At 64.0% G+C, this 13811-nt stretch overlaps 1 protein-coding gene across 1 annotated transcript in view; it reads left to right on the top strand.

The window, feature by feature from the left end:
- Positions 1 to 13183, top strand: part of SLC38A10 (solute carrier family 38 member 10) — a 46590-nt gene extending 33407 nt beyond the window's left edge. Inside the window, 8 exon segments of the mRNA XM_042965767.1 lie at positions 237 to 393; positions 5603 to 5770; positions 6073 to 6528; positions 7170 to 7298; positions 8461 to 8484; positions 10546 to 10707; positions 10929 to 11627; positions 11630 to 13183. Of these exon segments, the coding sequence (XP_042821701.1) occupies positions 237 to 393; positions 5603 to 5770; positions 6073 to 6528; positions 7170 to 7298; positions 8461 to 8484; positions 10546 to 10707; positions 10929 to 11627; positions 11630 to 11982 (2148 nt within the window). The 3' untranslated portion in view covers positions 11983 to 13183.
- The last annotated feature ends 628 nt before the right edge of the window (positions 13184 to 13811 follow it).

Here is a 13811-nt window from a genome sequence, read left to right as displayed (position 1 = left end):
AACATGGCTCAAGCCGGTTTCACTGACGATTCGGTCGCGTTCACCAGTTAGGAACCACCGTCTCCCAGCGGCCGGCGTGAGTGGCCGGCAGGCTGGCAGGACCATGGCCCGTGTGTCCTGTGCTCCCCAGCCCCTCTTGCTGTGTGCTGTGCCCACTCGCCCCCTCCTCCCCTGCGCAGGACAGGGCCGCAGGAACTGCCTGACCCCTTTTGCTCTTGGGTCTTTGTCTCGTCCAGGTGGTGCTCTGGGTTGGCCTGGGCATCCTGGTGGTCAGCACACACACTACCCTGTCCGTGAGCGAGGAGGCCCCTGTGGACTTGGCCGAGGAAGCCCCGGCCGGCCAGCTGGAAGAGGCCGAGGGCATCATAAAGGCAGAGGCAGCCCGGCTCCCAGGTATGCAGCTCCCAGGGGCGCGGCTCCCAGGGGCGCACACGGCCCCGCAGCCTCCTCGGGGCACCCTGGTGGCATCACCTCAGGGTCGTGGTGTGCAGAAGGCGCTTTCCAGGTTGTCTCACCTGCCCCTGTCCTGTTGGGGTGGTAAGTGGGGCAGGGGGCCTCCAGGGCAGGGTACGGCCACCTGCTTGCCAGGGGACAGATGGCAGATGGTGGGCAGCAGACAGCAGGGTTGAGATCTCCTTGCCCACCATTCGGTGCGCCCACAGGTAAGCGGATGAGCGGGTGTTACCACATTTGCTTGCTCTGTTGTGAGTTTGTAGGGTTCGAGCCAGGTCTTGCCTGGACAAAGTCAGCAATGCCCTTGGCTTTGTTTGATGTTCCGCATTGCTCTCGGCACCCCCGCCTCCGCCCCGACGTCGATGGGTGATGACCCACGCGGCCTGCTACATCCGCGGGCCGGCCTTGGAAGGCCCGCTGGGCTGTGGCTCTGTCACCCCACCTGTGGCCGTGCCCATGGGGTGCAGGGTGGTTTCTGAGCGTGACTTGCCAGGGTACAGAAGGGGGTCCATTGTGTCCGGAGTCGGTTGGAAGAGAAGAGGTTTCTTTGAGCCTGTGGTCCTTCCGGGCAAAGCTGGGAGGCATGCGGGGAGGACCTCCTCCGTGCTGGGCCCTCACCCCCAGCGGTGGCCCTGCACGGCATCAGGCTTGGGCACCGGCGGGCTGTGCTTCCGTGGTAGCGTTCACTCTGGGGGCTCCTGCTCTGGCGACAGTTGTATGCATCCGCGCTAGCAGTGTGCCTGTGCGTGTCTGACTCCCCTCCCCTGCAAAGAGACCCCCACTTGGATTGAGATTCGCCAGGCTGCCTGCCAGGCTTACCCCTCGGGAGGAGGCCCCCTAGGGGAGGCTGTTTGCTCGTGGGTTTCAGGTGTCTGTCGACGCCGATAGCTAAGGAGTGCCTGCCCTAGGTGGGAGCCCCGGTCTCCCCCCCTACCGTGACTGATAAAAGAGAAGGTTCCAAAGGGCTGGTGAGAGAATTGCCAGCAGTTGAAGGCACACGGCCCTTGGATGTGTTGCCGTGTCTGTCTCTGGCCTTGAGAGCCCCTGGCTGCGTCAGTGCAGCCCACAGACTCCCCTACGGGAGAACAGTCCGTCCTGGGGCTCAGAGGAGCCGGCTCTGCTCTCTTCTGCCTTCTTGGGGTGGCGAGGGCTGGCGGAAAGATCCCCCTTCTGGGATCCCTGCGGAGAGGACCCTGAGAATGGCAGCGTTTGCCAGAGAAACAAATCAGGGTGGTCAGAAGCTGCCTGAGCATCCCGCCCCGAGTTGCACGGGTTGGGCGGTTTGGGTGGAGAAAGTCCACTTGAAGAGGGAAGTGACGGCCCTCCAGGTCTCTCACCGCCAGGCATCTTGGGTGCTTTGGGGATGATCCTGGCAGAACTGGACTCGGGCACCGGTGTCCCCATCTCAGCCGGCTGTGGGTTTTCCAGCATCCGTCAGCACCCGGCTGCCTGTCCCCGTGGCCGCCGTAGTCCACGGCCTGTGTCAGCAGCTGCGTCCTGCCATGGAGGCGGGCTGTGGGCCCTTGGCTCACCTGGAGCCCGCCGAGGGCACATCTGGTTTCCATTTCTTCCACGAGGCTGTAACGAAACACATGGCCCCCCTTGGAACCACATGCCGTTTGTTTTTAGCGCGTTCTCCGTTTTCTCGCCCCGCCTCCCCCGTAATTGATGGGTTGCCTCGTTGAAGCAGAGCTGGGACCGCGGGGCCTGCCCCGTCCGTGTGCACGCCCTGTCGGACTTCTGCCCGTCAGCCGGGGTGGGGTTTTATTGGTCTCTTTGATGTTGGAGAGGCCAGAATGGTGCTGGCTTTCCTTAGAGCCCCAAGCGGGCCCCGGGACAGATGATGGCGGTCCTGCCCTGCTGGGGACGCACGTAACCGGCACCCATGGCCGGGCACCCCTGGGGAGCAGAGCCCCGGACGCGCAGGTGTGGCAAACAGCGAGTGTGGAGGAACGAGGTTGCTGATTCCCGTGAGGCAATTATCTGTTAAAAAGGTTAATTAGGCCATTTATCTCCTCTATCTGATGGCACCCTAGAGGGTCTGGCTGGGCAGGTCGGGTTCTGTAACTTGTTTGGCTCCCTCCTCTGAATGTGCCACGTCCCCTCTCCTCTTTCCCCTCCCAGCGTTCCCTCCCCGCCCCGCATCCCCACTGTGCATGTGTCAGAGCCCCCATGGCCCACACTGTCCCCGCCAGCGCCCTGCGGGGGCACGGCTGGCTTCTGCTCTGTGGGGGAGGAACAAGAAGGGCCAGGACGGGCCCTGCGGGTGTTGGGCCGGAGCGCGGGCCACACGGTGGCCGTGCCTGTGGACTCAGGTGGCAGAGGGTGACCGCCGGCCCGAGTGGCAGCTCGCCACTGGGCCCCCTCGCCCCACACCCTCTCGCCCGAGGACTCGCCCCTGCACACAGGCGCGAAAGCGCGTGCACTCTGTGACAGATGCCAGTGCGTGTGAGGGGGACGTGGCTCCACACGCGTCCGCCTTCTCTCAGCCGGGGCAGCGGGGCCCCACCTCGGCTCTCCCGGGTCCCGGCCGCTGTGCTGCCCCCATGGTTTCTGCCCGCGGCGGGACACGGCAGTGTGCAGTGAGATAACTCCGCCAGCCCCGCTGTGCCGGGTTCAGGGGGGACCCGTGGGGCAGGGAGGGCACTGCCCCCGGTGTGCGGCCCTGAGCGACCTGGACCTGCCCTCGGAGTCCCCCCTCCAGCTGCTCTCCCGGTAGAACCGGGCCCATGGTGTTTCTTGCACCCTTGGGAAGGCGGGAGAAGGCCGTCATCGCGACGCGGTCAAGTCCAGGACAGTGCGGTTCAGACAGACGCGCTTGCTAAGCCGCTCACAGCAACGTCCAGGCAGGTGTTTCCAAGGAGCGCTGGAAACCGGTCACCAGAAAGTTCCCTAAAAGCGGGGCCCGGCTTCCTCCAGCACCGTCAGGCAGCTGCTCTTGCTTTATGACGTGGTCCTGGGGCCCTGTGCGTGTCCTGAATCGGGGTTCCCCTCCAGTTGACAGAGACCCTGTGTCTGTGGACTCGGGCGTGATTGGAAAGGTCCCGTTACTTTGGTGCTTGATGGTCTGAGGTGATTGCCTTCCATCCTGACCACTGAGTGCCCGGAGACAGGCCTGTGATGCCGGTGATCAGCAGCGTGTACCCCAACTCAGAACAGGGTTCTGGAGGGGAGAGCCAACAAGGAGGCACCCCCAGTCCCTGGTCCTCAAGTGCAGACTTCCTGGGGGCAGGGGGCAGGGCTGCTCTGGGGGCTGTGCCCCCCCAAGACTGCGTCCCCGATTCCAAACACAGAGCCCATGGCACAGTTCCGGGAGCTCCTGGCGTCCAGCTCACTGAGCCAGAATCACGGACTCGATGCCTATGCTGGACGCTGGAAAGGAAAGTCTGACGAGTAACCGTCTGTCGGCCCGTCTTGGGGCGCTCCCAGCCCGCAGCACAGTCAGGAGGGTGCGCGGGTCCCTGCCACCAGGCGGCGCAGTTCTAAGTGTGGCACAAGGCCCCTGAGAACCAGCCCGTCCCCGCCCCGGGCAGCATGAGGCACAGACACGGGATTTTCCTGGGTCGTCAGTGGTCGCTGGTAACCAGGGGCCACAACCCTGAGGCTGAGTGACGGGGTCGCTGGAGAAGCCAAGGTGCCTCTCTGCTCACTGGGCCATTTCCTGTGTGTGCGGCCCCAGCAGACTGGTGAGCACGGGCTGCTTTTCAGTCACTGATTCCGAGGGTTGGTTTGCTGCGCCAGGAGGCGTGGCTGGCAAGCTGTGCCCTACGAAGAGCCCCGTTCTAGGTGAGGAAGGACTGGTTGTTGCTGTGGACAGTGATGCCGGGGGTCAGGCCAGCAGCTGGGGGCGGGGTGCCCACACAGGGCTCCCCTCGGCCCAGACCACGCCAGGCCCTCCCTGCTCTCATGGCGGACTCACCTCGTTCCCTGCTGAGACAGGACCACGCACAGGCCACTCGGTCCCGTGCTAGCACGGCGGTTTTCTCTGCTTTCCCGTGTTTTTCCTTCCTCTCCTGGACTTTTTTCTTAGCTCTGTAATCCACTGGTCAGACACCTTGATTTATTGGCGGTTCCTGTTGGAGCATGGGGCCCCGGGAAGGGGTTAATTGTGTGCCGGCGACCAGAACATTTTCACCTGCCCAGGCGACTTCACAAGCTTACTGTTATCAGCCACTTGGTTAAACTGTAGAGTTCGGAGTCTGCTTCCTGCCGGCTCGCCCCCGCCACCTGGCAGGGCCCCAGTTGGGTGAGGGCGCTATCCCAAGTTGTCGTGTGAGCGTGCCTCCCCTGGCTGGCGCATTGGGTCGGCCTGGGTAATTTCCTTCGGGAGAGGCCGGGCCCCGTCTGAACAGGATTGCTGTGACCCCAGCCTCCCCGCCTCGCCTCCCCCCAACCCTGCTCAGGCCAGCGGCACTGCTGCCCGCAGAGGACGAGTTGGGGAGCAGAGGGTGACATGGCGGGTTTTTGGGGGTTTTTTGAAGTTTCTTTTCCCAGGGTGTTTAGTTTCTGCCACATCTGCCTAACGTTTTCAGCGGAGACCATTTCCTAAGAGGCTCCGTTTTGGCCCCGGCGTGTGGGCCCCACGGTTGCTGTGCAGGTGAGCTGTGGCTCAGGACGGCTGTGTGGGGACAGGCCGCGGCACTCAGGCCGGGCCGGGGTGCCTCTTCCCAGGCTCTGCTGCTTGCCCTTGTCTTCCTTGGACGCTAATTTTCACCGTCTGCAGTACGACGTTGACAGATGGCACATCGGCCTCCCTAAGCATCTCCCGTTTCCGTGCTGGCCTGCAGCAAGGGCTTGAGTTAGGGCAGGGTGGTGGTTCCGGAGAAAGGGGGACCCTGGGCCGGTGCCGGTGAAGCGCGGGCTCGTGCTGCCATCTGGTGGTGACGGCCAGCGTTACGCAGAGTGTTGCTCTTCTGTACCCAGTTAGGTGTAAGTTGCATCTTGACCTATTTTTGTTATGAATACACGTGAAAAATGACGGCTTTCTGTGCTTAGCTGCTAACGGTGGAGCAGGAGGAAGATAACTGCCGAGGCTCTGCCATTCGGCCAGGAAATGTGATTACAATCTAGGGAAAACCGCCCAGTTCCCGTGCCGATTGGCGGTGTGGCCATGTGGAAACCCTGCTCAATCAGCTGCGCGTGCTTACAGGCCAGAACCCGATGGTGGACGTGGCCGAGGACGGCCGAGACAAGCCGAAGCTGCCGAATAACAAAGAGGAGACGGAGCAGGCCCAGATTAAGGGCCCTGTGAACGTGCCCCCGAGGGAAGATGCCAAGAACAAACAGGAGGAGGTGCAGCTGGACCGCCCCGGCCAAGGTGGGGCGCGCGCCGGCAGGGCGGGGGAGGGGCCTGCCTCCGTTCTGGTCCTTTCAGCCTCCTTCCTTCTTTGATCCAGGTGGCTGTTGCTGCCCCGGCCGCAGCAGCCGGGCCCCTTTTGTAGTTTTCCAGGAGGAGTATCAGCGCTTGGACAAAAGTCCGACCCGTAAAAGGTGGCGCTTGCCAGCCCGTGTGCCACCGTCGGGCACTAGAACTCACTCCCCACCCCCACCCCCACCCCCACCCCCAGGATGGAGACCACCCTCCCCCGCCTGCTCCTCGACACACCCGTTTCCTTCCAGGCGCTGTGCTCCCGATGGGCGAGGCCCACCGCCACGAGCCCCCCGTCCCTCATGACAAGGTGGTGGTGGACGAGGGGGAGGACCAAGAAGAAGCAGAGGAGAAGGAGCGTCCGTCCAAGCACCTGGATGAAAAGGCTGTGGGCGGCAAGGCTCAGATGGCACCACCTCTGCCAGATTCAGAAAGAGAGAGACCCAGACAGGACCAGGGCTTGGAGGCAGCAGGTGGTCTCCCCAGAGAGCCCCAGAAGGTTCCAGAAGAAAATGGCCAGCCAGCCGTCGAGCCTGTGAAGGAGGACCGGGGGCCAGGAGACAGGGGTCTGCATCCGGGGCCCCAGGCCGAGCTCCCCGAGGGGCAGGACGCCCCGGCGGCGGGCGCAGGGGAGCGAGCAGGCGGGATCCCGCTGCCAGGCCGGGCTGCAGGGGCGGCGGGCGAGCTGGCGGAGAAGAGTCAGCCCGGTGGGTGTCAGTGGGCTTGTCTCGGCAGACTCCTCTCCCTCGAGAGGCTCCCGTGCCGTGGGCCCCGCTGGGGGGGAGGGGGGCTGGGGCAGGGCCGTGGGGATTGATTGTCGTCACCGTAGTCCCTACTCTCTTGCTCGGCTCCCGAGACCGGCATGTCAGTAAGTGAGCGTAGCGGCCCCTTCAGCAGCTGTTGGGGAACCTGGGAGTCTGGTGGCTTGACAGCTACCGTGGTATCTGTCACACAGTTGTCTGCCGGACCACTAAACGTCAGGTGCCGCGCTGTGCCTGTGTGTGTGGGCGCACACGGGGGACGGGCGGGGAGTGCTTGACAGGTACCGCGTTGTTAAGTGCCGTCTGAGTGCTGGCCGGGACGGTTCTCGCATGTTAATTGGTGAAGGTGGTTAACGCTGGCTCCCTGCCACGAGCCCGTGAGCCTGTTAAATATGTTTTTACGACTTCCCCGGTAATCGTCAGGTTGGGTATGAGCCTGCTGACAGAGGGGCCACGTGGAGGGGGGTTTTAGGAAGCAGCTCCCCTCCTTGTCCCTCCTCTGCCGCCCTCTGCCCCCACCCCCTCCCCACCCGCCTGCCGCTTCCTTCTGAACTCTTTGCAAACCTCCAGAATCTTCGTGTGTGCAGGTGGGAAGGTTCCCCTCCCGGTGAAGCTGGCCCCCGAGCCTGGGCCGCAGGCAGAGCTGCGAGAACAGAGGAACGCGGAGGGCCAGGGCGCGGGCCAGGGCGGAGGCCACGCCGGCAGCAAACTGGAGGGTAAGGCCTTCGATTTCTTGCCGCGTCCTCCCCGGGGCCCCGCGACGTCTGCCCCTCCCTGCCAGACCCACGGCGATGACGGAGAAGGAGCCCCCGCCGCAGGTGCCTGTCCTCCTGGGGGGTCCTTTCGAGGCGTCCCCAGCCCATCCCCCACCTCGGTACCTCCTGGTGTCCCCCTGAGGAGAGACTCGAACTACCCCCTCCCACCAGCAGCTTTCTCTCGGGCCCCTCCCTAGGCACGGTTTTTACGTCTCTTTCTCCCCTTAAGAGAACATCTGTCGCCCTGTCACACGGTTCTCCGTTCCCATTTGTAGCTCCTTGAAAGCAGCTACGCGCGTGTAGCGACGAGCGCCGCCAGGCGTAGGCGAGTTTGAGCGCCCAGACGCGGCTCATTTTCAGGATGTGTCTTCCCCATGACCCAGTTGGGCAGGGGGCTGTTGTTGCCCTTAGCTCGGGGGGAGATCTGTGCCACCCGCAGTGAAGACTGGCACCTGTCCCAAAACAAGAGTCTGTCGTGCTTTCCTCCAGCGGGTCATCTCCCTTCCGACCTTCGAGCCTCTTTGGGGGCGACCCCCTCCTAGCGGCCCCTCCCCGTTGGACACTGCCTCTGTAGCGTGGGTGGGGGCAGCCTTCCCGGCTTGTAATCTCCTGGTGACCGGGGGCCCTCTGTGCATGTGCTCGCCCGGTGAGAACCCAGCCCTGGCCTCACCGACTTTGTCTGAGGCGTGGCCCCCGTGAGCCCTGCGAGGACGTTTCTCCCTGTGCTCCCGGGGTCTGCGTGGGGATCTCGCTGGAGCAGCACTGGGGGCAGCTCCTGGTCCGCATGCCTCGCCTCCCCCCCCCCCCCCCCCCCCCCCAGCTGCTTCCCAGCGGGTCTTGTGGGGTCAGCCAGCTCTAAGCACTGAGCCTGGGAATGTCTGCTGAACCTCTGAACAGCCAGACGCCCGAACCAAGAGGCCCTGGAGTTCGGGGGGTGCTTTAGGAATTTCACACGTGTTGCTTTGTCTTTGGTTTTAGTCTCCCCGTGTTTGTTGATTCCGGTCCTTATAATCTATTGCCTAAACCTGTTTGATGCTTTTGATTTGTTTTTCTTTCTGAAAAGAGAATTTTCACAGTTTCCTATTCTGCCTTTCTTCCGTACGCCTCTCAATGGGATGAACAGCTGAAATCAAAAAGATAGTAGCAGGTACGAATCCAGAGGAGCGCGTCCTGATAGAAAGCCTGCTTGCGGAGGGGACAGAGCTGCCACAGGCAGGCCGCCCGTGACAGCCAGACCCCGGGGGCCACACACGTAGCCTGTCCCCCGGGCTCGGCCCCAGCCCCGTAGCTGGGGTCCCCCTGGCGCCCCGACTCACGGCTTGTCACAAGCGGCCCGGCCCTGGAGGGCAGCGGGTGCTGTCTGTAAGTGCCATTGGCTTCCGGCGTCCCCTGAGGATGGGGCCCATGTGCGACTCCTGCCGCGTGCGTGGCCCCGCGTGAATCTGCGTGTCTGTTGCATTGCGTCCGCGAGGCCGGTGCCCGTGGTCCCGGGGGCCGGGCTCTGCCTGTGGGCACGGCCCGCCACCACTCCGGTTCACATCTGCCCCGTGTGTCGCTTCCGGCTGGACGTGACACGGTGTCACCTCACTCCTCTTCCAGCATCCGTCCGGTCCCCCAAGGGGCCGCGCAGGATGGGGCCTGCCTCCTCCAGCACTGCGGGCGGGCGGTTTGGGCAGCACGTGGGGCTGTCCTTGTACCGTTGACCGTGATGTGGCCATGAGCCACAGGTACCCAGGGCGACAGCGAGGCCCACGGCTCAGGTGGCTGGTCTAGAGCCCCGTGGAGATGGCGCGGGGTACTTCCTTCACGCAAATGGGGCGCGTGGAGCCCCGCGTCGGTCTATGGAATGTGGCTCGGGCAGGCGTCTTCATGACCTTAGGGTGTCCGGATGGGCGCCTGGGGAGCGGGGGCTGCTGAGGGGCCCTGTCCTCTGCCTGGCCCTGCCTTCTGTGTCACCTGGTCCTCCTGTCCTCCCTGAGGGTCTGGCTCAGCATACTCCTCATTGGCCTCTGGGGGAAGGCCACCGCGGCCCCCGGGAGGAGGCCAACCCCGTGCTATTGTAGCACGTCACAGGTCACCATCGGGGAGGACGGGCCAGCACTTCCGCGCGTGCCCGGCCGTGGGGCCCGGTCGGGATGTTTGCGTGACCACTCACGGAACGTTTTTCTCCGTTCCGAACTTTCCCCCCGACCGGCCCTAACCGCTCACATCATCTTCCACGGCCTCCTCAGTAGAGACACGCGTGTTGTAGAAGTTGCATAAGCTGTGGCTGCTCGCTGCGAAAAGCTGACCCAGCGCCAAAGCATCTGTAGCGGACACGAGCTCCCGTGTGCCCGCCGGTGGCTGCCGGGCGCTCGGACTCCAGGCCTCTTCCTGGGCCCTTGTTCTGCGTCGGTGGTACAAAGAGAGCACGGCGGGCCCTCTTACACGCACCTGCTGCTCTGGCCTCCTCCCATTCCAGCCTGGCACTCCTCTAGGGCCGGCCTGCAGCCCGTCTCCCGAGCGGCAGGCAGGGGCAGCGTCGGGACCCCTGTGCGCCAGCAGCCGGCCTCTGGTCCGTCAGGTCGCGGGTCTGGTCCCTGCTGGAAAGGAAGGCAATTGTTTGCCTTTTTTTTTTTTTTTTTTTTTAATCTTTATTTTTGAGAGACAGACACAGCGCACAAGCGGGGGAGGGGCAGGGAGAGAGGGAGACACAGAGTCTGACGCAGGCTCCAGGCTCTGAGCCGTCAGCACAGAGCCCGATGCAGGGTTTGAACCCACAAACCGTGAGATCATGACCCGAGCTGATGTCGGACACTTAACTGAGCGCCCCCAGGAGCCCCAAATTCTGTTTGTTTCTGAAGTTCTCAACTTGACAGATGCTTTCTTAGAGAATTGGTATTGTTTTCGTAGAACAGTCTGCAGTTTAAATCACCCAGCCCAGAAGGCCACCATCACTGCCATCGTGGCCCAGAACCTTCTGTGGGGCTTTTCTCAGCCTTTATTCCCAGCAAGTGACAATCAAAGCAGCTGGGACCCCGCCGGGCGTGGCTAAACCACAGGCCCACATGAGCCGGCACCGGTGCAGGGTGTGCTGGGGTGTGTCCCCCCCCCCCCCCCCCCGCCCCCGCAGACGACCCGGTGGTGTGGCCGCACGTCTCGCACTCCCTTCCGGCCGGCACAGCCCCCGTGCGGCGGGGCCGGCTCTCACCGCGCGTTCTCCCAACAGAAGCTGGCCGGGCGGAGATGCTGGACCACGCCGTCCTGCTGCAGGTGATCAAGGAGCAGCAGGTGCAGCAGAAGCGGCTGCTGGACCAGCAGGAGAAGCTGCTGGCGGTGATCGAGGAGCAGCACAAGGAGATCCACCAGCAGAGGCAGGACGGCGAGGAGGGCAAGTCGGGGCCGGGTCGGGAAGGGGGTGGTCCCCGGACGCAGGATGCCGGCAGCGTCTCCCCGTGTCCCCGTGTGGCTGGGTGCGTGGCTCCAGGGCCTAGGGTCCCCCTGGGCGCTTGTGTTTCTTAACACGGCTCCGCTGGCCAGTTCTCCTTTCCAGTCCCTTCGTCAGCAGCTTCTCACTTCTGTAGCCAAACCGGTGGCCTCCTTCATTTGCAGCTGAAGTGCCGCCCGAGCCTGGAGTGGCCGCGCCCAGAGGGAAGGAGCTGGAGGCCCCCGGCGAGGAGACCGTGGAGCACCCCCCCCAACAGCCTTTGGAAGCCGCGCTCGGAGCTCCGGGGCGACCCCCCGCTCCGCCCCAGGGGCACGGCCAGCGCTCCGCGGAGGAGCCCGTGGGGGCCGCGGGCAGAGCTCCGGCCGGTCCTCCTGGCGCGGCCGACGCGGAGCCCCGGGCTGCCCCGGCTGAGCCGAGGGAGGGCCGGCCGGGCGTCGTGCCTGAGGCAGCGGGCGCCGGCATGCGGGAGCGGGTGCCCGTGCCGGGCCCTGCTGAGGCGCCCAGGACCCCAGAGAAGCTCGTCGCCGGCGAGTTCCCGGAGCAGGGTCAGGACGTTTTTGGCGGAGGCTCCCGCGAAAGGAGGAAATCCAGAAAAGAGGTGGCAGCCACTGGTGCCGGGGTTCGGAAGGAGGCAGGTGCGCTGGAGGCGAGGGAGATAAGGGACCCGCGTGTGAAGTCGCAGCCAGTCATCCGAGACCAGGGGCCTGCAGGCCTGGCCAGCAAGCCCGGAGGAGCGGCCCCCCGGGCCCAGGCCGAGACCCGGCAGCTGGGGCACCGGGCTGTTTCCGCACTGGGTCAGGCTGGGCAGCAGGGCGGTCACCTGGAGGCCAGAAAGGAGGCCCCTGGCGGGGACCGTGTGCCTGCTCAGGGGAGGACGCTGCCGTCCAAGAACCTGAGCAGAGGCCAGACCCAGATCTTGGGCCCAAACCAGCCATCCCCGGGGCCCAGAAGCCAGACTACGCCAAACCCAACCGAGACCTGAAAGTCCAGGCCGGTTCTGACCTTCGGAGGAGACGGCGGGATGTGGCTCCTGGGGCAGGGGGAGCCCCAGCCCCGAAGGACAGGGTCATCATCAGCTTCAACCCTCTCCCGGATGTGCAGGTCAACGATCTCCGGAGTGCCCTAGAGACCCAGCTCCGCCAGGCTGCAGGGGGTGCTTTGCGGGTGGTCCATGGTCGCCAGATTAAGCAGCTGGCTGAGGCCCTGGAGGATCCCTGAGCACCCCTGATGGCCACCGTCCTCCTGGCTGGTGTCACCCAGCCACACCGGGACCACGTGGGCGCGGAGTTCCAGAGTTCACACCCTGGGTGGGAGTCTGAAAGACCTCTCCCTGTGGCCTCGTTTCCAGACAGCTTGTGCCTGTGCTATCCCGCCTCTTGTCCAAGTGACTGAGCTCGCTGCGGCCTCGAGGAGAAACAGCCACTCGCCAAGACTCCGACGATGCGGCGTCCGGTTGGGGCCTCGAGAGAGGCCGGCCGGGGACCACAGCCCCGACAGGGGCTCGGGGAGAGCGAGAGCCCCCCGTCTGCCCGACTCCCAGTTGCTCTAACTGTTCGTTGCTCACGCGATGTTCTGAGTGTTGTGGAAAACCCTAATACACACTGCCACCACCTGGCTGCTCAGTGGACGCTGCTTCGTGTCTGTGGGGCACCGGGCACGGGGCTGGGCTGCCCACGGGGTCAGAGGGCTGCCCGGGCACACGCTCGCCCCTGCCCCTTCGAGCTCTGCTCTGCGTGCTCCAGTCCCTGCGTTTCCCAAACCAGAAAGTGGTTTTAAACGTAACCAACGGCGCGATGTCTGGCTAGCGGGGCTGGCGTCGAGGAGCCCCTGTGGCCAGCATAGAGCTGCAACAGGCGGCCGGAGAACCCCTGTTGACCAAACCTCACGGGTGACACGGAAACTGGACCCCACGCAGCCCCGGAAAGACCCTGTGAGCAGGCGGGGTGGTGTCTGGGGGAGACTTTCAGGGAACAGAAGCCCAAGGCTGCCCCCGGCTTTTCGGAGGCTGGTCGGGGGGCAGGTGTGACTGGCACGTGCGGTGGGTTGCCCGCCTTCAAGCTCAGGCCTGTGCCAGCTCCGTCCCACGTGTATGCCCCACACCCCTTCCAAGGGCAGGGGCCCTGGGTGCGGCTGCTCCCTGACAGCTGGCCAGGGGTGCCTGGGCGGTGGAAGGACCACAGCTGCCCAGGCAGCTCCAGCCGTCGCTCCATCTGTCCTCCCCCGCACCTTCGAAATCGTGTAGTTCTTTCTGTCCTTGGACGGCTTGAGGACCAGAAATTAGTAATAAAAGGAGGGGAGGAAGAGGAGCACTGCTTCTTCAGAGGAAAGCCCCTGGTGAGCCTTGGGTGAGGAGGGGTCTTGGGTGTTTCCTATCCTTTTTTAAGTAAAAATTCCAAACAAACCACGCTCAGTGGGAAGACACCTTTTGGATGTTTCCCTAGGATCCGAACTCCGTTAAGTTTTTAGAGTGGGATTTTATTTCCAAACGTATTCACCCAGGTACGTTCTAGACCCGAGTTTCGCGTCTTCCTGGAGGTCCTGCCATCCTGCAACTTCCTTCCAGGGCAGGGGCAGGGTCGTGCTGCCCTTGGATACTCTGGTCCTGGTCCCACCCACACTCTCCCTGCCTCCTGGCTCTCACCTCCACCTCCTCCCCTGTCCACAGCCCTCGGGGAAGAACCTGGGACCTCTGGGTGGGGCCGCCTTGCCAGAACTGCAGAGAGCTGGGGTGGGGGGTGGGGACTGATCGCCGGTGCCAAGCAGGTGCGACGGGCAGTCTGGCTGAAGCAGCAAGCACAGCCGTCCGCGGGCGCCCCTCCTCGTGGGTAGCTGCCCTGAGCGAGTGGGGAAGGATCCTGCCTTCAAGGTTCCCATCTGAGGGCAGGGCCACCCGAGGGCTACCACCAGTGACCGGTACAGAGGCATACGAGGAATTGGGTGTGATGACAGCCGTATCCAGATGCCAGTTTCGTTGAATTTCCTTCCATAAACACAGTCTTAAAGATGGGGCGAATTTAGCGAAGCCAGAAAGCAAACACAAAGGCCAA

This window comes from Panthera tigris, chromosome E1, assembly GCF_018350195.1.
Source record: "Panthera tigris isolate Pti1 chromosome E1, P.tigris_Pti1_mat1.1, whole genome shotgun sequence".
In the NCBI taxonomy this organism is placed as follows: Eukaryota; Metazoa; Chordata; class Mammalia; order Carnivora; family Felidae; genus Panthera; species Panthera tigris.
Note: the sequence above shows the minus strand (reverse complement) of the source record. Positions and strands in the feature narration are given on the sequence as shown.